The sequence below is a fragment of the Salvelinus sp. IW2-2015 genome, linkage group LG20 (genome assembly GCF_002910315.2).
Source record: "Salvelinus sp. IW2-2015 linkage group LG20, ASM291031v2, whole genome shotgun sequence".
In the NCBI taxonomy this organism is placed as follows: Eukaryota; Metazoa; Chordata; class Actinopteri; order Salmoniformes; family Salmonidae; genus Salvelinus; species Salvelinus sp. IW2-2015.
Genome location: NC_036860.1, coordinates 33,455,426 through 33,481,932, shown reverse-complemented (window position 1 = coordinate 33,481,932; position 26,507 = coordinate 33,455,426). Strand labels below are relative to the sequence as shown.

The 26,507-nt window shown below is 42.0% G+C and overlaps 1 protein-coding gene across 4 annotated transcripts in view; it reads left to right on the top strand.

The window, feature by feature from the left end:
• LOC111981497 (homeobox protein PKNOX2-like) overlaps positions 1-25,651 on the top strand; it is a 108,322-nt gene extending 82,671 nt beyond the window's left edge. The window contains exons 9-18 of one of the 4 annotated variants that reach the window (XM_070449354.1): positions 5,310-5,429; positions 6,036-6,112; positions 6,453-6,628; positions 7,049-7,188; positions 13,441-13,588; positions 16,883-16,896; positions 17,781-17,964; positions 20,072-20,214; positions 22,132-22,346; positions 23,183-24,459. In XM_070449354.1, the coding sequence (XP_070305455.1) occupies positions 5,310-5,429; positions 6,036-6,112; positions 6,453-6,628; positions 7,049-7,188; positions 13,441-13,588; positions 16,883-16,896; positions 17,781-17,964; positions 20,072-20,214; positions 22,132-22,346; positions 23,183-24,023 (2,058 nt within the window). In that variant the 3' untranslated portion in view covers positions 24,024-24,459. The other 3 variants (XM_024013686.2, XM_070449353.1, XM_024012777.1) reach the window with 3 other exon arrangements.
• The last annotated feature ends 856 nt before the right edge of the window (positions 25,652-26,507 follow it).

Below are 26,507 nucleotides of genomic sequence, written 5' to 3'. Positions count from 1 at the left end.
CTGTGTACATAAAAAATAAAAAAATAAAAAAAAGGCACCTTTTTCCTTTACATTTCTTGTATATTCATCTTCAAATCTTTTTCCTTAACGGAAGGTGTAGTCCCCTTGTATTTTCATGTAATAATTTATACACCCTGGATGCCAGGTGGTTTCTGGAATGGACATCCTTTATAAAACTTTGCAATTAGTTAGAACAATTACATTCAAACATGATTTTATCTGTTGACTTTACTGCCAAGTCTGTTTTGTTTTTCTGAAAGGCCATTACACTTGTGTCCAAACGTCTGAGTCATATTCAGTAGTGTACAACATTGTGGAATGTTTTGATACAAATACATTTTGAAGAACAGACCTTTGTCTCCTAGATGTTGCAATAATGAGTCATGTCAGCTCTATTCATGGAATTTCTATCTGCAACATTCAGTAAGTCCTCAACTGCCCATCTCAGACCCCTCACTGGTTCCCTCTCTTCTTATGACCTCTGACCTCACCAGGACCTCCTCCAGACGTCCTCTCCGTCCATGACATCAGTCTCCAGCTCTGTCAACTCCTCGGGAATCATGGTGCCCACCGGGACCCTGCAACAGGGCAACATTGCCATGACTACCATCAACTCCCACATGGTGTCAGGTGAGAAGCCTTTCCACCTTCCACAAGCCAGTTGTGTGGGTACCTCACCTTCCCTAATATTATGCTTGTTATCATTTATTGGGATGAGTCCTGTCCTGGAAGCAGAACTGAGAGATTCAAAATGGTCTATTTTGTAAAATGTTATGAAAACTAAAATTTGCTTTTTGGTCATAGGCATTAGGGTTAACAGTGTGGTTAATGTTAGAGTTAAGGCTAACGTTAGGTTTAAAGTCAGATTTTATGACTTTGTGGCTGTGCCAGCTAGTGACCACTCTCAGAGCTGCCTCAATAACAAGATTCATGACAAAAAACGCTAACCTGCTAATATTACATCTTTACGTTGTACTTTATAACAACTGGCCCTTTTGCCTATACATTTTAGATACATAGGCAGGAACAGTTGCAGTTTATGTACAAATTGTACAGTGTTCTACCTTGCATGCACAAAATGGACTTACAACAGAATTATCTAAAACAACAACAGGGTGAGAGAAGGTTTAGCCACAATACATGTTATGCACTAAGTATTTATCAATGCTTCTTTCAGCATCATCATGCTGGTAGGTTAGAGCATATCCTATGTAAAACAGAGTCTGTTGACATATAGTTAAGAATAAACATTTTGTGTTAATGAAGGTGTTCTATATCACTCAAGAGTGTGACTATGGGTTTCTTGTTATTATGTACGGCGGAATGTTACCCCTACCCTCCGGAAATCCCTTTCAACCTAGAATAATCAATCTCATTCCAGCTTTCTCTTTGATCACAACACTCAAATTAACTCAAATGTAACACCCATAATCAGAGATTCTAAATTAGTGGTAATTAGTAGCAAAACAACAGCTCCTTCCTCAAGGACCCCGAGGTGAAAGAATATACCTTTTGTTTCGTGCTTTATTCGCGTCGTCCGTGTTTACGTGTTGTTGTTGTTATTGTTGTGTTAGGGTGAGATAATATATCTCTCGAGTTGAAACTGCGCGAGGCCGACTGCTTTTCACAGAAGAAGAAGCCACTTGACTTTCATAATCGCAAATTATACCCTCAGGTGGAACCTTGTATCAGCCGGTTGCCATGGTGACATCGCAAGGGCAGGTGTTAACCCAGGGACTCTCCCAGGGGACCATCCAGATCCAGAATTCACAGGTGAGGCCACCAGCTGCTTTCCTAGCATATCCCTCCCTGCTGTCCCCGCAATCCAGTCGCCCCACAATCAGTGCTGTCCCCACTATCCTTGCTGTCCCCACAATCGATCTTGTCCCCACAATCCCTGCTGTCCCCACAATCCATCTTGTCCCTGGAATCCCTGCTGTTCCCTTTATTCAAGATTCAAAACCATTCTTCTCACCAAAACGTATTGTTGTTATAGGTACACTTATTTCAATGCTTGTGAGAAACCAATTAAAATCATGTCAAATCAACTTTTTGCAGAGAATTTTTTTGAAATAATAGAAAGATAGTAACACGAGGAATAACTACACAATGAGTAACAGTAACTTGGCTATATACAGGTAATTGGTAGATATGTACATACAGTGAATTCAGATAGTATTCAGACCCCTTGACTTTTTCCACATTTTGTTACATTACATCCTTAATCTAAAATTGATTAAATTGTTTTTTACCCTCATCAATCTATACACAATACCCCATAATGACAAAGCAAAAACAGGTTTAGAAATGTTTGCACATTTATTCCAAATAAAAATCTGAAATATCACATTTACATAAGTATCCATATCACATTTACATAAGTTGCTGCACAGCTATTTTCAGGTCTCTCCAGAGATGTTTGATCGGGTTCAAGTCCAGGCTCTGGCTGGGCCACTCAAGGATATTCAGACATGTCCCGAAGGCACTCCTGTGTTGTCTTGGCTGTGCTTAGGGTCATTGTCCTATTGGAAGGTGAACCATTTGTTGGTACCTTCCAACAAGACATCAACCCTAAGTACACAGCCAAGACAACAGAGGAGGGGCTTCGGGACAAGTCTGAATATCCTTGAGTGACCCAGCCAGAGCCCAGACTTGAACCCGATCAAACATCTCTGGAGAGACCTGAAAATAGCTGTGCAGCAACACCCCCCATCAAACCTGACAGAGCTTCAGCTGATCAGCAGAGAAGAATGGGAGAAACTCCCCAAATACAAGTCTGCCAAGCTTGTAGCGTCATACCCATGAAAACGTGAGTCTGTAATTGCTGCCAAAGGTGCTTCAACAAAGTACTGAGTCAAGGGTCTGAATACTTATGTAAATGCAATATTTAAGTTTTGTATTTTTAATACATTTGAGAAGAAAAATACATCTGTTTTTCCTTTGTCATTATGGGGTATTGTGTGTAGTTTGATGAGGGGCACAAAACAATTTAATCCATTTTAAAATAAGGCTGTAGGGTAACAAAATGTGGAAAAAGTCAAGGGGTTTGAATACTTTCCGAATGCACTGTATTTAGCAGGGTTATGGGTTCGGAGGTAGAAGCTGTTCAGGGTCCTGTTGGTTCCAGATTTGGTGCATCGATACCACTTGCCATGCGGTAGTAAAGAGAACAGTCTATGACGTGCGGATGGAGTCTTAAACATTTTTTGGGGCCTTCCTCTGACATTGCCTGGTATAGAAGTTCTGGATGGCAGGGAGCTCTGTCCCAGTGATGTACTGAGCCATACGTACTACCCACTGTAGCGCCTTGCAGTCGGATGCCAAGCAATTTCCATACCAAGCGGTGATGCAGCCTGTCAAGATGCTCTCAATGGTGCAGCTGTAGATCTTTTTGAGGATCTGTGGGCCCATGCCAAATCTTTTCAGCCTCCTGAGGGGGAAGAGGCATTGTCGTGCATTCTTCACCACTGTGTTGGTGTGTGCGTGGACCATGTTAATTCCTTAGTAATGTGGACACCGAAGAACTTGAAACTCTTGACCCAGTTAGAGGAACAGTAGTAAAATATATTTAGTTAATTGATAACACTTTATTTGAGATATAGTCTTTATCATATCGTATCACTGTCATAAGAATAAATAATAAATATATCCTGCCTTAAGATAATGACTGACAAACTCCAAATACTCTCAATGTCATGCAGTATATTCATTTTTTCTTACCATTAGCTGTCACCAGAGGGCATGCCTGTCTGTTAGGAACATGTGACGACAGTACTAGCATGAAAAATGAGTATTAGAGTAATAGTATAATAGCTCACGTGTCATTGGCAAACCTAAGAAATTCGGCACACTGTGTTTGCGAAGTATCACTTGTTTTTTATGGTAACGTTTCATCCTTTAGCCTATGTGCTAAAATGTTCTCCTTGATGAAATGTGCACTTGTTTATTTTTATTTGAAGTCTAACACACCTGCAAAGAAAGCTCTAGATGTCCGAGTGGGCGAGTGCATGTCCCTTTAAACCCATGCATTCCTCATGTTCTGAAGAACCTCACACAGGAGGTCCATATCTGAGTCAGACTGTCAGACCACCCCTATGCTCGGCTATGGAGTAGACTGTTTAGTGCAGTACTCTGCGGCTGTATCAGCTAGGCAGGAAATACTGTGTTTGACAGACAGCGGCGGCCTCTGTGAATACCCAAGACCCAGCCGAGGCAGCGCTCTACACGTGGGCTGGGAATAAAGTGCATCCCTGTAGCTACACCACCGGCAAACTCCCGGTTATGATACCCCGGCTCGGTGCCGCCAATTAATTCAACCCCGCTTTCCCGGAACACCATTCCCTGGGCCGAGGGGGATGGGGGAGGGATTTCCACACCCCAGCTGCAACTGTGATGAGGCTTGTTTTGTGTGTTTTATATATTTATATCAGAATCAGTTGGGAGCCATTTCTTTTTAATGACTTTACAATGCCAGTGTCTGCATGAAATTAATCACATGCATTTTTAGCTGAGTATATTTATGTATTTGTTTATTTATTTTTGCATTTTGTCCTGCCAATGTTTTCATGATGGGTTGTTAAATATGAATGAAGGATCTCCACTTTGATACTGTTTGCGCCAATGACACAGAAACTATTTGTTTTGTGTGTGGACCAGAGATGGACATTTTGAGATTTCATACATAGTGATCTCATGCCACTGTAGATGCCTTGGTGTATGTGCGTGTGCGTAGATGTGTTTTCTTGCACACACACACACACGCAAACGCACGCATGCACACACACAATGCTTCTATTTTCTATCAGTGGGGACATGCAAACAAAAGCCTCTAACACATTGCTGTTTAAACTAGGACACTGGAACAGTTAATTACCATTGAGTTCTCCCCACCCATCTATACTGTAAAACAGAAATCAGCGAATTATTGAAGAAGTGCTTTTTCACGATTTTCTCAACCACCCACTGAGTTGGCACAAAACTCTTATCAAAGCCAAAGTTTTAATTACAAGCGTTCTACTTGTACTCTCTTGTTTTCCCACCACACGTTGCCAGGTTTTTGAGGCAGATTTCTCATCTGAGCTCTCTTTTTTAGATCGGCCTCGCAGATTTCTCTGAGTCAAGGGTGTTGCGAATCGACATTCCTTCCTCGCCTTTTAATATAAGTATCATTACTCAAATTGGGTTGCTATGGCAACGGTGAAAAGGGCGGTTCTGCATTTGCCAAAGAGACGAGTAATTGGCACTCTCCTTTTGTTACCATGGCAATAATAACACCCCATCCCTTTCTCCATCCCTCTCTTCCATCGAAGGTAAACCTGGACTTGGCTTCACTCTTGGACAGTGATGACAAGAAGCACAAAAACAAGAGAGGGGTCCTGCCCAAGCACGCCACCAACATCATGCGCTCCTGGCTCTTCCAGCACCTCATGGTTAGCTAGCAACATTTCAGTGTTCATATCAATGTTAATGTGTTGGAGTTAATCAAAAGAGGGCCAGCGCACTCTCAAAAAGTTTGTTTGGTGCATAAAACTGTTGTATCCAGATAAGCAAAACATTTGATGGAAAAGTAAAGTAAGCTTTATGCAACATATTTTTGAGTGCAGAACCTTCACATTTTTTTCTGATGTGCTGCTGAACTGGTAACAGGGCCAATATTCATCTGTAGTCCATGGGTTAAGCTATGGAGGAAGATATTGAGAAGAGTCGAGCTATGGAGGAAAAGCGGGGTGAAGGGTTTAGAGCTGATCATCTAGAAACAGCCCCTATAGCTTCTACACCAATAGGCACTAGGGATCTGAATGAATTGAGTAGGTATAAGCAAGATGGTAGTTCCACCCTGTCTGATAGGCTGAGGATTTTTAAAGGTGTAAAATAGGTAAACAGGTTAGACTGAGAAGTCAGCATGAAGATGGTAAGGGTTAGGGATGAGAGGTGCGAGTGGAGGGTTTGAACTATTAATTCACAACAATTCTAATTGAAATTGATTCAACTTTACTGATGGCACTCTAAATATCTTATATCTTTCCCTTTTGTAGCATCCCTACCCAACAGAGGACGAGAAAAGACAGATTGCAGGACAAACCAATCTCACCTTATTACAGGTCAACAACTGGTAAGATTGTAATACTACTACTGCCAATGCAATATGACATGAAAATCAACTGGCTAAAAGTATGGATGAAATTAATAGTGAATGATGATGAGTTCAAACTTCAGTCCTTTGCTCTACCACCTAATGGTGATTCACAACATATTGGCGCCATCTACTGGTCTAAAAATGCTCTCAGTATCATAGAGTACAAAACCCTTACAGAGAAAAAATTCTGTCTCTATGTTTCTCTTACACTTGTCTCTTTGTCTTTTTATTTGTCTACTTTCCTTCCCTCTCCCTCCCCTCTCCATCTCCCTCTCTGTCCCTCTCTTTTTTTCTCTCTCTCTCTCACAATCTCTAGGTTTATCAATGCTCGCAGGCGCATCCTCCAGCCCATGCTGGATGCCAGTAACCCAGACCCAGCTCCCAAGGCTAAGAAGATGAAGTCCCAACACCGTCCAACCCAGCGCTTCTGGCCAGACTCCATTGTTGCTGGCGTCTTGCAGACACATGGACCTCACTCTAACAACGCTGACAGTACGTCACTAAACCATTCAAACGCTCTGTCAATGTCTACTTGTCTGTTTCAAAACTCTGGCTAAAGATTGGTTGAGTCATCATGATTCTCTTGATATTTCAACATAGTTTCCTTGTTATTTCAACCTACTTTATAAGGGTAATCATTTTGCATCAATGTGCATAGATAGTGTGCACTTGCGCACTCATCCTCGTGGATTTAAAAGCAATGGATCAGTGAATACAATACATTGAATATTGGCATGGGCTATAGTGATCCCACCACATTACACCAGTTCATTCTTTTTAATCTCAGTAGGGGGGGTGAATGAGTGCACACTTTGATGAGAAGGATATAGAATCGGAGGCAGTTATAATGTCATGTTTGTGTTTCTTAGTGTGTAAACCCTGCGTTGCCTGCTTCTCCTTCTTCTCATACAGACCCCCTAGGCTTGGACAGCCTCCAGCCCCTGTCCTCTGACTCAGCCACCCTGGCCATGCAGCAAGCAATGCTGGGTGGAACCGACGACTCCATGGATGGCACAGAGGAAGAGGAGGAGGAGGAGGAGGAGGAAGAGGAAGTTATGGAGGAGGACGAGGAAGATGAGGAGGAGGAAGAGAGCGAGGGAGGGAGACGTATATCCGGCGGCGGAGGAAGGAGAGATCTGGGCATGGAGCATAGAGAGGGGCTAGAGTAATGAGATGTGTTAAAGGACAACGTGACCTTTTGACACCTGGGTTGTGTTCAGTAGTCACCAAAACAGAAGAAAACAGACTGAGACAGAAAGGGACTACCTGGATTTCTCCACTAAGAAATTTGTTTTGTTATGGGTGCTCTAATGAACACAATTCAGACCATACTTTCCCTCCACAAACCACACCTCCATTCAATCTTAACCCCTGCCCAGCCCCTAGATTCAGGCAACAGTCACACCTTGAATGGGCCTTTTGTTTTTTCTACCATGGATTTCTGTCAAGAAACTACAGATCCGTCCCATCAGAACTCTTAAGAAGGAAGATCCTATATGAGGATTAGGGGTCTGAAGGTGTCCTAAAATGGTCACCATAAATTGTGTGTCCTAGAATGGACACCATACTCTGTGGACTAGTGGGTCACCCCAAACCTCTTATGTTTTATTACTGACAAAACAATGACAACTATGAGTTGCTGTATGTGAGTTGATTGTGAACTTGTACTGTAGGTCTATACCTGGCCGTCACGTTGGGTTCCATGCTTTGGAATCATCCAAGCCTTAGTCCGTTTCAGATTGACTCCATGAACACGATGTTGTCATTATGTTTTCCGCACACATTTTCATAATGTTGATGACGAGCGATTTTTCACTGCAACAAAATTGATGTTTTCGGGCATGATTAAAAAAACGTTTCATTCTTTGAGGCCAAGAGCAAAAACTGCACAAAGTATGTATATTAGATGTTTTGACGTTTGCGTTACATTGCTGAAGGCTTGCATATTTATAAACAATTTCCTTCGAGCTTTCAGAAGACTGTTGAAATGGCACCTTTGTAGAAGGCACAAAGTAACTGCTGTGATTTTCTGGAGGTCTTGCAATTGAGAAAACTGAGTTAGTGAATCTGAGTTATCGAAGTTACTGATGGCCAATCAAGGTGACAAAATCTCAAGACTGGAAAGAAATACTCTATGTCACATTGAGGATTCACATTACAAACCAAACACTGCCTTGGTAACAGTGTCTCAATGAGTTAAAGAAAAACATACCGACATGAAGAGAAATGGAATTGAATCCTCAATTTAAAGAACTAACATCTTTAAGTGAAAACCTTTGCAAGAAAAAGACAATTTAAAGGGAAAGCCTGCATATTTAAAGGGAAGAGTTAAATTCCTGAAACGATTCTCTATGTTTCACGTTAAGGATTTGAAGAAACTGTGAAAACTAAGTTCAACCCTCTTTTTGTGCTAAATGAAATCCACAAAATTAAGCCACCCGTTTTCTAATGTGATGTCTAGAAAAGAAAAGAAAAACCTGTTCTTGAATGTTCATTGAGATTGGTCTTTGTGAATTATGTTCTTCATTATAAACTGGGTGGTTTGAGCCCTGAATGCTGATTTGCTGACAACCGTGGTATACCACGGGTATGACAAAGCATTTCTTTTTACTGCTCTAATTACGTTGTTAACCAGTTTATAATAGCAATAAGGCACCTCGGGGGTTTGTGGTATATGGNACCAAGGAGCTCTCCAAACAGGTCAGGGACAACGTTGTGGAGAAGTACAGATCAGGGTTGGGTTATAAAAAAATATCTGAAACTTTGAACATCCCACGGAGCACCATTAAATCCGTTATTAAAACACAAACCTGCCAAGAGAAGGCTGCCCACCAAAACTCACGGACCAGGCAAGGAGGGCATTAATCAGAGAGGCAACAAAGAGACCAAAGATAACCCTGAAGGAGCTGCAAAGCTCCACAGTGGAGATTGGAGTATCTGTCCATAGGACCACTTTAAGCCGTACACTCCACAGAGCTGGGCTTTACGGAAGAATGGACAGAAAAAAAGCCATTGCTTAAAGTTAAAATAAGCAAACATGTTTGGTGTTCTCCAAAAGGCATGTGGGAGAATACCCAAACATATGTAAGAAGGTACTCCGGTCAGATGATACTAAAACTTAGCTTTTTGGCCATCAAGGAAAACGCTATGTCTGGCACAAACCCAACACCTCTCATCACCCTGAGAACACCATGTTTTTCATCGGCAGGGACTGGGAAACTGGTCAGAATTGAAGGAATGATGGATGACGCTAAATACGGGGAATTTCTTGAGGGAAACCTGTTTCAGTCTTCCAGAGATTTGAGACTGGGACGGAGGTTCACCTTCCAGCAGGAAAATGACCCTAAGCATACTGCTAAAGCAACACTCAAGTGGTTTAAAGGGAAACATTTAAATGTCTTGGAATGGCCTAGTCAAAACCCAGACCTCAATCCAATTGAGAATCTGTGGTATGACTTAAGATTGCTGTACACCAGCGGAACCCATCCAACTTGAAGGAGCTGTAGCAGTTTTGCCTTTAAGAATTGGCAAAAATCCCAGTGGCTAGATGTGCCAAGCTTATAGAGACATATCTTAAGAGACTTGCAGCTGTAATTGCTGCAATAGGTGGCTCTACAAAGTATTGACTTTGGGGGGGTGAATAGTTATGCACGCTCAAGTTTTCTGTTCTTTTGTCTTATTTCTTGTTTGTTTCACAATAAAAAATATTTTGCATCTTTAAAGTGGTAGAAATGTTGTGTAAATCAAATGATACAAACCCCCCAAAAAATACATTTTAATTCCACTAAGTAAAACTGCAAAAAATGTGGCAAAGAAATGGTTGCATCATGTTATGGTTTCTTTGTCATTGGCAAGGGAGTTTGTTATGATAAAAATAATCTGATTAGAGCTAAACACAATCCTAGAGGAAAACCTGGTTCAGTCTGCTTTCCAAAAGACACTGGGAGAGAATTCACCTTTCAACAGGACAATAACCTAAAACGCAAGGCCAGATATACACTGGAATTGCTTACGAAGACGACATTTAATGTTCCCGAGTGGCCTAGTTACAGTTTGACTAAAATCAGCTCGAAATTTTATAACAATATTTAATGTCTGTCTAACAATGATTAACAACTAAGTTGACAGATCTTGAAGAATTTTGTAAAGAATAATGTGCAAAATATTGTACAATCCAGGTGTGCAAAGCTCTTAAAGACTTACCCAGAAAGAGTCACAGGTGATTCTAACATGTTTTGACTCAGGGGATTGAATACTTATCTAATCAAAATACTGTATATTTGTGTTTTATATTTCATGTTTTCTTTTACAAAAAACTTTTTCTTCCACCATCACATTAGAGTATTTTGTGTAGCTCATTGACAAAAAATGACGATTAAATCAATTTTTATCCTTTTTATACCTTCTGAAGGCACTGTATATCAGAATCAGTTGGGAGCCATTCCATTTTCATGACTTTCCAATGCCTGCATGAAATGATTAAGAATATTTTTTAGCTGAGTATATTTATTGATCTATTCAGACATGTTGTACTGCCAATTTATGCATGGTGCAGAAGAAATCTTCATATTTTTGCCTCAAAAGTGTTTTAGCCATTGCAAATGGGTTGTTAAATATGAATGAAGGATCCTCACGTTGATACTGTTTGCGCCAATGCCATAGGAAATATTTGTTTTGTGTGTGGACCAGAGGTGAATTTTTTTTTGATTAAAGACATTTTGGAATTCATGCATAGTGATCTCATGCCACTGTATATGCCTTTTTTTATTTTGTATGCCATTTAGCAGACGCGTTGCAAGTGCCATCCTCTAACCTACTGAGGCTATAGAGGACCATTGGACTCTGTGTGTGTGTGTGTGTGTGTGTGTGTGTGTGTGTGGTGTGTTGTGTGTGTGTGTGGTGGTGTGTGTGTGTGTGTGTGTGTGTGTGTTGTGTGTGTGTGTGGTTGGTGTGTGTGTGGTGTGTGTGTGTGGTGTGGTGCGTGCGCGCACATGCATGTGCATTGTTTTTCTTGCCGCAGTGGTAAGCAATGGACATGGTTTAAACTAGTTAATTGCCACTGAGTACTCCCCACCCAACTATACTGTAAAATAGAAATCGGAGATTTCTTGAATAAGTGCTTTTTCATAATTTTCTCAACCACCGACGGGGTTGGAATAAAACTCTTATCAAAGCCAAAGTTTTAGTTACAAGCTATCTACTTGTACTGTCTTGTTTTTGCACAATTTGCCAGGTTTTTTAGGCACATTTCTCATCGTAGTTCTTTCAGCTAGATCAGACCGGCCTCCTAGATTTCTCTGAGTCAAGGGTGTTGTGAATCGACGTTCCTTTCTCGCCTTTTTATTTTAAGTATCATTACTCAAATTGGGTTGCTATGGCGATGGTGAAGAGGGCGGTTCTGCCCTTGCCAAAGAGACGGATAATTGGCACTGTCTCTTTGTTACCGTGGCAACAATAACACCCCATCCCTCTCTCCATCCCTCTCTTCCATCCAAGGTAAACCTGGACTTGGCTTCACTCTTGGACAGTGATGACAAGAAGCACAAGAACAAGAGAGGGGTCCTGCCCAAGCACGCCACCAACATCATGCGCTCCTGGCTCTTCCAGCATCTCATGGTGAGCTAGCAACATTAGTGTTCACATCAATGTTAAGATGTTGGATTTACAGTAGCCACAGAGCTAATATTCATCCCTATTCCTTTGGTTAAGCTATAGAGGAAGTTATTGAGAAGAGTCAAGCTATGGAGGAAAATCAGGGTGAAGGGTTTAGAGCTAATGATGTCAGGGTTGGAGCTGTGTATGACTGAAGGCCTCATCCAGAAACAACCCACATAGCTTCTACCTAGTAGGCACTTGTAGTGATCTGAAATAATGAATTGAATATCTCCATGAATTAATTGAATAGGTATAAGCAATATGGTAGTTCCACTCCCTCAGATAGGCTATGAAGAATTAGATTTATGGGCTAAGGATTGTTTCTGGCCAAGGCCTGAGAATACAAGGTGTTGGGGCATGGGTCAAAGGTTTAGGGAAGTTGAGAGTTTAGGGGTGAGGGGAGGGTTTGAACTATTCATTCACAAAACGACTAATTGAAATTGATTAAACTTTACTGATGGCATCCTAAATATCTTAAATCTGTCCCTTTTGTAGCATCCCTACCCAACAGAGGACGAGAAAAGACAGATTGCAGGACAAACAAATCTGACCTTATTACAGGTCAACAACTGGTAAGATTGTAATACTACTACTGCAAATGCACTAGGAGATGAAAATCAGCTGGTTAAAAGTATGGATGAAATCAATAGAAATGTTGAATGTTCAGAGTGAATGTTGATGAGTTCAAACTTCAGTGCTATGCTTTATCACCTGATGGTGATTCACAACATAGTGGCGCCATCTACTGGTCTACAAATGTTCTCAGTATCATAGAGTACGACATTCTTACAGAGAAAAAAGGTCTGTCCCTATGTTTCTCTCACACTGGTCTTTTTCCCTTTACCTCTCCAATTCCCTCTCTCCCTCGCCCCCTGCATCTCTCTCTCTCTCTCTCTCTCTCTCTCTCTCCTCTCTCTCTAGGTTTATCAACGCTCGCAGGCGCATCCTCCAGCCCATGCTGGATGCCAGTAACCCAGACCCAGCTCCCAAGGCTAAGAAGATGAAGTCCAACCGTCCAACCCAGCGCTTCTGGCCAGACTCCATTGTTGCTGGCGTCTTGCAGACACATGGACCTCACTCTAACAACGCTGACAGTACGTCACTAAACCATTCAAACGCTCTGTCAATGTCTACTTGTCTGTTTCAAAACTCTGGCCTAAAGATTGGTTGAGTCATCATGATTCTCTTGATATTTCAACATAGTTTCCTTGTTATTTCAACCTACTTTATAAGGGTAATCATTTTGCATCAATGTGCATAGATAGTGTGCACTTGCGCACTCATCCTCCGTGGATTTAAAAGCAATGGATCAGTGAATACAATACATTGAATATTGGCATGGGCTATAGTGATCCACCACATTAACACCAGTTCATTCTTTTTTAATCTCAGTAGGGGGGGTGAATGAGTGCACACTTTGATGAGAAGGATATAGAATCGGAGGCAGTTATAAATGTCATGTTTGTGTTTCTTAGTGTGTAAACCCTGCGTTGCCTGCTTCTCTCTTCTTCTCATACAGACCCCCTAGGCTTGGACAGCCTCCAGCCCCTGTCCTCTGACTCAGCACCCTGGCCATGCAGCAAGCAATGCTGGGTGGAACCGACGACTCCATGGATGGCACAGAGGAAGAGGAGGAGGAGGAGGAGGAGGAAGAGGAAGTTATGGAGGAGGACGAGGAAGATGAGGAGGAGGAAGAGAGCGAGGGAGGGAGACGTATATCCGGCGGCGGAGGAAGGAGAGATCTGGGCATGGAGCATAGAGAGGGGGCTAGAGTAATGAGATGTGTTAAAGGACAACGTGACCTTTTGACACCTGGGTTGTGTTCAGTAGTCACCAAAACAGAAGAAAACAGACTGAGACAGAAAGGGACTACCTGGATTTCTCCACTAAGAAATTTGTTTTGTTATGGTGCTCTAATGAACACAATTCAGAACATACTTTCCCTCCACAACCACACCTCCATTCAATCTTAACCCCTGCCCAGCCCCTAGATTCAGGCAACAGTCACACCTTGAATGGGCCTTTGTTTTTTCTACCATGGATTTCTGTCAAGAAATACAGATCCGTCCTCAGAACTCTTAAAGAAGGAAGATCCTATATGAGGATTAGGGGTCTGAAGGTGTCCTAAAATGGTCACCATAAATTGTGTGTCCTAGAATGGACACCATACTCTGTGGACTAGTGGGTCACCAAACCTCTTATGTTTTATTACTGACAAAACAATGACAACTATGAGTTGCTGTATGTGAGTTGATTGTGAACTTGTACTGTAGGTCATACCTGGCCGTCACGTTGGGTTCCATGCTTTGGAATCATCCAAGCCTTAGTCCGTTTCAGAATTGACTCCATGAACACGATGTTGTCATTATGTTTTCCGCACACATTTTCATAATGTTGATGACGAGCGATTTTTCACTGCAACAAAATTGATGTTTTCGGGCATGATTAAAAAAACGTTTCATTCTTTGAGGCCAAGAGCAAAAACTGCACAAAGTATGTATATTAGATGTTTTGACGTTTGCGTTACATTGCTCGAAAGGCTTGCATATTTATAAACAATTTCCTTCGAGCTTTCAGAAGACTGTTAAAATGGCACCTTTGTAGAAGGCACAAAGTAACTGCTGTGGATTTTCTGGAGGTCTTGCAATTGAGAAAACTGAGTTAGTGAATCTGAGTTATCGAAAGTTACTGATGGCCATCAAGGTGACAAAATCTCAAGACTGGAAAGAAATACTCTATGTCACATTGAGGATTCACATTACAAACCAAAACACTGCCTTGGTAAACGTTGTCTCAATGAGTTAAAGAAAAACATACCGACATGAAAGAGAAATGGAATTGAATCCTCAATTAAAGAACTAACATCTTTAAGTGAAAACCTTTGCAAGAAAAAGAGAATTTAAAGGGAAAGCCTGCATATTTAAAAGGGAAGAGTTAAATTCCTGAAACGATTCTCTATGTTTCACGTTAAGGATTTGAAGAAACTGTGAAAACTAAGTTCAACCCTCTTTTTGTGCTAAATGAAATCCACAAAATTAAGCCACCCGTTTTCTAATGTGATGTCTAGAAAAGAAAGAAAAACCTGTTCTTGAATGTTCATTGAGATTGGTCTTTGTGAATTATGTTCTTCATTATAAAACTGGGTGGTTTGAGCCCTGAATGCTGATTTGCTGCAACCGTGGTATACCACGGGTATGACAAAGCATTTCTTTTTACTGCTCTAATTACGTTGTTAAACAGTTTTATAATAGCAATAAGGCACCTCGGGGGTTTGTGGTATATGGCCAATATACCACGGCTAAGGGCTGTGTCCAGGCACCTAAGAACAGCACTTAGCCGTGGTATATTTGCCATATACCACACACCCTCGTGCCTTATTGCTTAATTATACATTTTCTTGATTGCTTATTTTTTTTAAATGGTTCTTCCAGAGCAAGTGACTAGGGATTTCATTTTTTGGGTTTGTGCACATTGTTGTCATAATCTATTGTTTCACATAGACAATTTTTATAATTAAAATAGATAAAGCTTCTAGTTTGAGTATCCTTTCTGAGGCAGGAAGGTGTGTGCATATGACAGTGGTCACACACAGTGTGTATATTAGGGCAGCCTCAGTCAGCTTACTATTGACACTTTTGTGAGTATCGTGACAGGCCTACCTCTCCTCCCTGTGGCCAGATTGGGTATTACAATCAAAATAGTACAAATTACATCAAAAACAACTGCACGCTGTTAAAGGGCTAAAGATACCCCACATAAATTGTCATGAATCTGTGTCTGTTGCTCATTGTTTAATCTTACGCCATTGCTCCTGTCAGAAAAGTTCACCCAAGCCACACTACCTGTTGCATGCTGACAGTAACCCAACACTGGGCCTCTGCTTTTCAAACAAGAAAGACCACTTCTGTATTAGACAATAACCACAGTTCTCCACAAATTACAGATGAAGCTCAGACTAAACGGCCTCAATGTAGAGCAACCTCCCACATTTCCTTGTCATGTCTTTTATATCCCAACCTCTGGTTGTTAATCAAACCTGTGATTTGTTCTTGCTGGAGTACCACCCCCATGTCTTCCCACCTTTAAATTTGGGTGACCCATGTACTGTAAGTAGAGAGTATCAAAAAACATTTGCTGAATATGATACAAGTCTGGGATCTTCTGTAGATGGCCGTTATACATTGATTTCAGACATTCACACACGCACACATATATACACACTTGTATCTCTTGTACCTACTTCATTGTAGATGGCCACACGCACACACACACACAACACACACACCACACACAACACACACACACACACACACACACCACCACACACACACACACACACACACACACACGTAATAAAATCCCCAAATTCCTAAAATCCATTGTAAATCTGTATTTGGACTACATATGACCAAGCATTCCATGATTGCCATTAGGGTAGTTGTGGTATGGCACGTTGTTCTACATTGCACTAGTTACCAGTCATTCAGTTCCTCTGAAGTTATCCATCCTAGCAGCAGCACTGAAATAGCTGTAGCAGACAGGGCCTAACTCTAACTACCATTCTCAATACTGTATGCTAGCAGCAGCAGCAGTTCTGGAGCCAACCTTAGTTATAAATAAGAGGGGAAATTAGAGAGACAGGAAAAGCCACTGGTGCTTGGGTCTTGTTTGAAGTGGGCTGCAGTCGAGCATGGTTGGGACCTCAGTGAAGAGGCTGGGCAGTGGGTCATATGCACACACACAAACGTGAACACACACACGTAAGTACAGACACACACACACACAGTCGCCACTCCCTCCTCCCACCCCAGACACACCTCACCACACAGCAGCCAGCCCTGTAGGTCTGTGGAGTTGCGGAGACACCACTGCCATCTGGGCACTAACATACAGCAGCAGTAATTAGATCCATAGACCCAGGACCCAGGCACAGTCCAGCCCAGTCCCAGCCTGTCATATAGCAGGGCCCTCACGGACAACTTAAGGGCCTCGCCAACACAGCTCTGGTCTTCAGAGAGGCGTTTGGTTCAGTTGTCTCACTGCATTTCCTTACTGGATTTCCATCTTGCAGTCACTGGTCACTGGAAAGAGCAAGCGGATTGAAGGTAACATGGAAGCTGTTTATCATTGTATTGTAGAAGATGTGTAATGGAAATGATTGAAAGGCTGTTGACATTTAGGGAGATAGAGATGTGTAGAATAAGTGGTACTTGTACCAAGGGTTTAAAGTACTTTGATGCATGTTTGGTATTTACGGTATTGTCAATTGAAGAAAAATATCTGAGAAACAATTTTCTCTTCTCATCCTTTGCCATAGTTTTGCATACTGTTTTGATGATTACTTCACACATTGAATACCAGTTTTATTTGGGGCTCCTGAGTGGCGCAGCGGTCTAAGGCACTGCATCTCAGTGCTAGAGGCGTCACTACAGACACCCTGGTTTGAATCCAGGCTGTCTCACAACCGACTGTGATTGGGAGTCCCATAGGGCGGCGCACAATTGGCCCAGCGTCATCCGGGTTTGGCCGGTGTAGGCCGACATTGTAAATAAGAATTTGTTCTTTACTGGCTTGCCTAGTTCAATTTAAACAGTTTATTTCTCAGATTGGATATCAAGACTATAATACTAGTGGTTTAATACGATGACATAGTAAATCTGAAATCTGTATCAATAGAAAAACGAAACAACTGAATACAAAGTACATTCTAATACTCTACAGGGTAGGACAAATGTATTTCCCCTAGCTAACCCAGAAACTCCTGGTTGCCAGTTGGGACGGGACCCCGCCCCAGGCTAAAATCCTTCATGCTCTACTAGAACTCAGTGCTATAAAGTCTCAGTGGACTCCGCTTGCCAGTTTGGATTTAATCTGGTCTATGCAACAATGAAAAACTTTCTCTACTAGTGTAAAACTCAGTTCTCCCAGGTCTCAGTGGACTCAGTTGGGAGTAAATCCAACATTTCCCTGTACATCTCTAGGTGTCAAGATGTCCATCGCTAATGCAGCCGCGCAGGCCATGCTGTCAGACGCCTTGCTCCGGGACGGCGCCGGGGGCAACCATATCGGTCACCTGGAGCTGGAGCTGCCGCTCGACAGGGTCATCAAGTTTGTGTCCGTGGGGCTGCCCTTGCTGCTGGTGTCCATGGCCTTCGCTCGCGAAATCTCCATCGGTCAGTCTGTCTCTCTCTGTCTGTCTCTGTCTGTCTCTCCGTCTCTCTCGCTCTCTTTTAGTTCTTGTTTAGCTGCAAATCACATTTGTTACATTCTCTGCTATTATTTCCTTTCCTCTCTTTTTGCCTCTCTTTCCCTTTTCTGTGTTTATTTTTGCAATTTTCTCATGCCTCTTTTGTCCGCTGTATCATTGGGTCAATATTCCTCCATTTTCTTTTTCTGTCTCACATTTCTCTCTCTAGTCTCTTCTCATTTGCCTTTTTCCCTTTACTGTACAGGAGTGAGAATCTGTGTTTAGGCAAGGGAGTTAGTGATTCAGATTCAGTCACAAACCATTGTTTGCACAGCACTTTTGTGAATGGAGGGTACATGGGGGCACTGGATGTTATAACGGTCCTGGTTGTAGTCTAAGGGTTAAGGAGACAATTCTATCAACTATTCAAAAGGTTAATTGTAACGTTTTCATGAATTATAAGGTCTCTTTCAATTTATTCATATCATTTCCATTTGTTTTCTGACTTGAGTTGACATGTACTGGACCCCAACCGTGGTCAACTGCAACAATAACACTAACACAACCATGCGTGTGATAGTGGCACACAGAACAGGGTACATACAGGCAAGTTTATTTCCTTGTTTCATTGACATTGAGCTAACGATCGTCTTCCCGTCGAGCTGGACTATAATCAGCCGTTACAGATGTTAATTGGCAGGAGGATGACTGAGAGCAGTGTTCGCAGGTGCCGTGTTGCTTGGTAATTACTGGCAACCTACTCCTTTTGCAGTTCTCTATCGAAGTCAAATTAAATGCTAATTAACTGGGAGATGTTGCAAAATGAGGGACAGTCTAGGAACGGTTGATGGCTCTTGGTCCTCCTTATCTAGCTTGGTTTGTTGTCTGCTTCCTCTTTTGTCTGGTTGGTGGTGTCTCCGCTGTCTCTGTTGCGTGCACCTGCTGCAGCAGCCAATAATTCTGCCCACAGCTACAAATAGCTGGGTGAGAAGGATACCTTGTTGTACAATGGGTAACAAGCAAGATAGGGATGGCAATAGGGGTTCTTTGTCAAACTGTCGCCCAGTGGTAGAAGGAACATGCTTTGTTGCTGTCTGTGTTCCCTTGTAACCTGACGGTCTTGTCGTACATAGTCCATTTTGGATACAGCATGTCCCCAGCTATCTCAATGTCACGTACACACACACAACATGTAACATATCCATGTACAGTTATCTGTAATACCATAACACTGGTGGTGCGGCTTAAGCCTACTGCATGCCCAGTCAGCAACTGGATGGTTGGGTGTACTTATTTTAGGAGACTCTCACAGATGTGGAGATTTGGAGTCTGTGTATAAAAATAGGGTGTCCTGTGTTATTCTCAGAGTTTTCTCTGAAGTGGCCCTTTGCCTGTCGCCCTGCCCTGCTCTCCCAGCACTGCTGTAGAGGAGATGGGCTGAACGGAAGGGTGTGGACCCTTGGCTCTGTGGTTAAGCCATCTGTATGGTGGAACGGGCAGGGCTTGTTCTGAAAAAGACCCACACATTAGGAGGTTAACACCACCCTGTTTAAAAACGCAAGTTTCCATTTAGAAGCATATGATTTAGATTTGTTAGGGCTAACCTTTCTGCTTCTGGACAAGGGAACCTTCTGAAAAGCTTTAAGGCACATTATGGAAACTCTCTCTCTCTCTCTCTCTCTCTCTCTCTCTCTCTCTCTCTCTCTCTCTCTCTCTCTCTCTCCTCTCTGTCTCTCTTCTCTCTCTCCTCTCTCTCTCTCTCTCTCTCTCTCTCTCTCTCTCTCTCTCTCTCTCTCTCTCTCTCTCTCTCTCTCTCTCTCTCTCTCTCTCTCTCTCTCTCTCTCTCTCCTCTCCTCTCTCTCTCTCTCTCTCGCTCTCTCTCTCTCTCTCTCTCTCTCTTCTCTCTCTCTCTCTCTCTCTCTCTCCTCTCTCTCTCTCTCTCTCTCTCTCTCTCTCTCTCGTGTGTGTGTGTTTATGTCTATGCATTGAGTGTGTGCACATGCATCTTTATGTCACTGTAATACTTTTACAAACTGGACCAGTGCAATTGTTGAGCTCAAAATAGTTCAAATCTATATTTGTTTTTCCTCTAGGCCCACAGATCAGCTGTTTCCCACCTAACAACTTCACAGCCAGGCAGGCAGCCTATGTGGACACGTACTGCTGGGACTCCCTTATGCACCATGAGTTTGACACAGATGGAAACTTCGAGGAGCGATCCCTCTGGGTGCACAAGGTATGGCCTGCTGTGTTCTGTCATGCTGGAACGAGAGACAATTGCACACACCTTAATGTGGCATAGGAATTGGACAAAAAAGGTCATAAAACTACTGTAAATAGTTGCTCTTTGTCAGGTGATAAATGACATCAGTGTAAAATAAGTGGGTGAAGAGTCAATGGTATACTGGAGGGATTTTGTGGGCTATACCTGTATTTGGCAATGTTGTTGGAAGATTCCCAATTCAAAAATATGCTCTGACAATACATTCTTAAGAGAGAAACCGAATGTCTTTTTAAAAGGGACATTTAAAGATTTCTCCAGACATAACACTGTTAAACTTTGACAAGACATTAACAGCCTGAGGTTTCTGTTACTGAGGCCATTAACAACTCGTTTGAAAGCTCAGACATGCACTTTTAGATGGGCTTTCAAAATATGTAATAAGCAGTTCTATCAGTACTGGGCTGTCCAAGTAAGACATGGACCTCATGCTCATGGGTATAATGATGGAGTTAGCCATGTGCTGTGTCTATTGGTATATTTTGATGTGTATTTTGGTGGGCAGTCTGTTCAGAAGCGGCTGATGAGGAGCTGTATCACAAGCTTGTGCGTGTGTGTGTGTTTCTGATGTAGCACAGTACACAGTTTTAGGTGTTCATTGTGGGAAATTGTAGTGTAATGGAAATTCCCATGCAACTGGATGGGTCACCATTTGTAACGGGTGTGGAAATGATCCAACCAATATGTAGAAATGATGCTGAATATAATAAGAAACTACATTCATCAATCTGACTCCAATATTATGTGAATAAAGGCAACAGGTACGTTTCTGGAGGACTCTAGTCAAGGTAGCAAGCTTTACCCCACCTCTCAGTATGACTACAATGAACATGTGTCTAACTTGCACCGTTATATCATTTTTAAGAGATTAGATACAAACAGCTAATCCTGGCAACCAATGTTCTAGCATTAATTTATTGAGGCAAGCAGATCAGAGATGTCAAGCCGGTACCCAATCATGTGTAGTGTATAGTGTAAATAACAACTACCAATAGATGTACTAAATTATAAGTGTATAGTCAATCAAATAATTACTCCTTAATAAAACGAGGAATGCATTTACTCAATTCAACTAATCCCAATAGGATTAATAGGACATGTACAATTACAGTGTACATGAAATAAATTATACATTTATTAAGTGATACACACAGGAGCTTGGTAGCAAGTTCTCAGATATGAGAAAATTCACTGCCCTTTCAACCAAATTCAAGCAGCAACGCATGCCCAACCTGAATTAGCATTTCTTTGCACTTTGCTAGTAAAAACAAAAGACAGGCACAAACCCAGATTCGAATTTGACCAACTCCATTTAAATGATAGGAGCGCTCCTCTTAAAACGATCTGCCATCCGATGAACAAAATAACACAGCTTGCTTCCCTGTAACAATAAATCCATAGCACTTACAGTACAATGAAACATATCAAAATGTGTAGTTCTTTATGAACTCTTGAAACAATCCAAACATGACAATGGAGCCTGGAAGTCACCAGTCGCGAGTATCACCTTCTCTCATCCTTCCACTACAAAATTAAGCGAAGTTGTGAGTAGATATGGAGAGAGATAGGGAGCACCATTACTTTGTACACTGACCATCATTACTTTTTAATGGAAAGTGCCTCTTGCTTCCTTAATGTCACATTAAAGAGCATCCATTAAATGTAATTAATCTTTCTCATTAAACATTTAAAATGTAGTCTGTAAATTACTTTTCTTCTCTCCCTCCTGCTCTTTCCCTTTCTCCTTCTCTTCTCTTCATCTCACTCTCTCTCACTCTTTATCCTTTCTCTGTCATCATCTCTTACCCTCTACCTCTCCGATCCCCTCCCTTTCTCTTCGTTTCTTTCTCACCTTCCCTCCCTCCCTCTCAGATTTTCCCGTACTCTCTGTTGGCTATGACCATGATGATGTACCTGCCTGCCCTCATCTGGCGTTTCCTCGTGATGCCATCGCTGGGCTCTGACCTGCTCTTCATCATTGATGAGCTGGACAAGTCCTACAACCGCTCCATACGATTGGCTCGGAGCATCCTGGAGATGCGCCAGAACACCCAGAACCCCCTCACCTTCCAAGCCGAGCTTGAGAGGTGAGAGTGGGTGTGGCAGAGATTTGTTGAGGCAGGTAGAGGGAGGAGTTTGGACTGGGGAAGAGGGGACGTCAACAGGCTTAAGGTGTTAGCATGCTTCAGTTTGGCTGGCACCCAACGTGAGTGCTTGCATACTCCGTTAAAATATATTTTCTTGAAAAATGAGAAAAAAGCAGTAATAGTACTATTTGTTCATTTTGAGAAGCCGTTGCCAGTATACACTTCCTGAAAATAGTCAGAATTAATGTAAGATAACTCAAGAAGTCTGTCATAAATGTTGCTGTTTTTGCCAAGGAGATCTTAGTCGCACAATTTTACATCTAACTAAGATGTTTGGTCCAGTATTTATCAATGAAAAAATGTGAATCAAAAAAGAGTTCTCATTGAATGACAATAAAGACTTTATTGAAGAATCCCTACTGTTGACCAATCACTGACAAAGGGGCATAGACTTTGTCTCTGGCTTGCCTCCAGAACAGATTTTGTGAGCCCGAACAGCCGAAAAAACCCAAAACGAACAAAAACTTCACAAAATGTGGTCATAATATATTCACAATCTTTACCTGCTGGGAAGCACACCTTTAGATTGATGTCTACAATGATTCTGAAGACGTTTGAGTAGCAATCACTTTCCCGGGTGTTTGTAATTCCCATGGAAACTGAAAACAAGACACTAGTTTAGCTTCAACTACAGTCATGTGACTGACTAAATCTTGAATACTATAAATGCCTTAGATGCTCATACTACCTCCATTATCATACAACAGAGCCAATAACATGAAAGCGTGCTTGAGCCATCTGTCCTCTAACCCGATCTCCTTCATGGTCTCTTTCAGGGCCAAGAGGAAGCGCTACTTCGAGTACCCCCTGCTGGAGAGGTACATGCAGAGCAAGCAAAGCTCCTACTTCCTGGTCAGCATGCTCTTTCTTCGCGGCTTCCTCTTGCTCACCTTCATGTCGGCCGCCTGCCTCTACCTCGTCTATTTCCACATGTCCGCCTTCCTCCAGGACGAGTTCAGCTGCTTCGTCCGCACGGGCCTGCTGCGTGACCAAAACTGGGTTCCCGAGCTGGTCCAGTGCAAGATGACCGGCCAACTGGTCTTCCAGGTGATTAGCGTGGCTAACGGCGCTATCTATGTCCTGCTGGTGCCTATCGTGCTGTTCAGCTTGGTCCGCCTCTTCTGCTGGGATACGACTCTATTGTCGGTGTATGAGGTTCTCCCCGCATTGGGCCTCAACAGTGGTCGCAAGCTGGGCTGCCCGCTCAACGACCTCAACGTTCTTTTACTGTTTCTGCGCGCTAACGTGGTGCACCTGCAGTCTTATGGCAGGCTGAGGGCTATATGCTCGCTGGCGCCCCCGCAGATCGGGAAGGGGAATGGCATGAAGGGTGTGAGGATGCTGACGGCGGAGGAGATCGAGGAGAGGGCCGAGATGGCGCAGGAGTTGGAGGAGGACGTGGAGGAGCTGCAGGAGGAAGGGAAGCTCAACCTGGTGGACATCATGACCATCTTAGGAGCAGCCCGGGGAAACGCTGTCAACTGCACCGAGTCCAGGCCACTGGTGGAGGAGAATATGAGTCTGGGTACCGTAACTCTTATCTACACTCTCAAACGTATTCTGTTAGTGGTCTTGTTCGTCTATATCGTTTTGCAAGTTGAGAAAATTATAAAGTGAGGAATCGCTGCAAGACTGCAGATGAAGCTGAAATTAAATAGTCTGCTCCAGTACTTTGACTGAGTACCGGCTGGTGGTGTAAGCAGTTTTCATTGAATAGCCACTATACTCTTATTGAATATTAAATGAGGCAAAAGTAATAATGGACTTGAATTGAGATAGCAGGTTTGATATAAACTTTTCCATCCACACTTAGGGAACATTAGAATATACCATATGTTCTCAGTAGCTTTGATACAGAAATGCTTTGCACAAATATTAATTGTACACAAATCGTTTATTTTAATTGTCAAACTACTATGCCAGTAGGCCTAATATAAATAACTATTATGTGTTAGAGTTTTTCCCATGACCGGACAGCCTACTTCTAAAAGAGGCTTTTATTAGGAAATACTGCAAGAGATCAGGTACAATTTGTGTTTTTTTCCACTCCTAACTCCCCTCTCTGTCTCCTTACAGAGCCAAACCACCAGGGGTACCATGAGTTGAAGGAGACTGCATCATGTAAAAATGACTAAATCACCAATGGACTGAACCATCAATGTGACACCAATCAATGTGGATGAAGGAAAAATATACTGAACAAAAATATAAACGCAACATGCAACAATTTCAATGATTTTACTGAGTTACAGTTCATATAAGGAAATCAGTCAATTGAAATACATTTTTAGGCCCTAATCTATGTATTCCAAATGCCTGGGCAGGTGTGCAGCCATGGGTAAGCCAGGCCCAGCTAATCAGAATTCGTTTTCCCCCCAAAAAAGGGCTTTATTACTGACAGAAAAACTCCTCAGTTTCATCAGCTGTCTGGGTGGCTGGTCTCAGACAATTCCGCATCTGCAGTTGTAAGACCGGTTGGAATTACTGCCAAATTCTCTAAAACAATGTTGGAGGCGGCTTATGGTAGAGAAAATAGCATTTAATTCTCTGGCAACAGCTCTGGTGGACATTCCTGCAGTCAGCATGCCAATTACATGCTCCTTCAAAACTTGAGACATCTGTGACGTGTTGTGTGACGAAATTGCATTTTAGAGTGGCTTTCGTTGTGTAATAATCATGCTGTTTAATCAGCTTCATGATATGCCACACCTGTCAGGTGGATGGATTATCTAGGCAAAGTAGAAATGCTCACTAACAGGGATGTGCACATCATTTGAGAGAAATAAGCTTGTTTGTGACTCTGAAACATTTCTGGGATATTTTATTTTAGCTCATAAAACATGGGAACTACACTTTACATGTTGCATTTATATTTTTGTTCAGTATAGCTAGGTTTAGAAGATTAGTTAAAAAAGACATAACCCTGGAGAGAAGTGAGGGACGGTGTTCTGTACTCAGAGAAATTGTTCCAAAAAGCCTCCATTAGAATGAAAAGCTTGGTGGTTGAGTTGAGCGATGTCATTTTGTATGACTGAGCTTTTGGGTCGTTGGGACTCAACTTAATTTCAACCTCAGATTTCCTATTTGTCCTTTATGGATATGCTATGTACTGTACTTGTTAGATTTTGTGATTTGTCAAAAGGTAAAGTTCTATCTGTTAAACGTCTATAGGTAACATTTGATATGCTCTATGTCAGATACAATTGTAATGAATAAAGTTATTTTTATGACTGTTGTGTTAAACAGCTCGTGTGAGAGTGAAACATTTCTTGTCCAACTGCTGTAGCACATTCTGATGTTTGGTGGATCACTAATGAGGTGGAAACCTTTCCTTACCACTAGTGAATCATATTGTAAATTAATTGCCTCATAAATAGAAAAACCGTGAGTAGTTACAGAAGTAGGATCTTAATTTGCGGCAGTTTGCTCAAACAGGAAAGGAAAAAGGAAATGTGAATTATTATGTGGATTATAAGGAACGATTATAATGAATGGACATTTTTGTAGGGTTTGATAGGGAAACTTAAACATCAAATTCACTAGATTTTGCATTGCAGGAAAGTTCTCCTGCAACAGGGTGTTCAAATGAAGATCCTACATCTGTAATTAAATGTGCTCACTCTCCAAAAAATGCTTGACTTAGTCGCAAAAGCAAAGGTGTAAATGTAAACAATTTGTGCAGAAATATTTGCTGCACCTGAGCACCTTTTGTAATTTAAAGTAGAAACATTTGTCGAGCTCGTCTTCCCTGACGTTTTGAATGTTTAAACTTTTGAACTCTATACTTGATTTTTCTCCTCTTACACACCACACATATATTTATTGTAATACAATTATATTCAATTCATGTTATCTTCCTATACCCAATCCTGACTGTGATTCAAAACCAAAATTCGCACATTCCACATTCACTCATTTATAGGCAGTGGGGTTAAGAATTGATAAATACCAGGGTTGGGAAACCAGGATTGATATTTTAGGGGTTGAATAAAGTATCATATTGTCACTGCCCAATGTGGTTTGGAGGGAGGAGTGCTGCGATGGCATTTTGCGCTGCAATGTCAGATGTCCTGCAGAGACTGTCATAGGTTGTGTCACAAA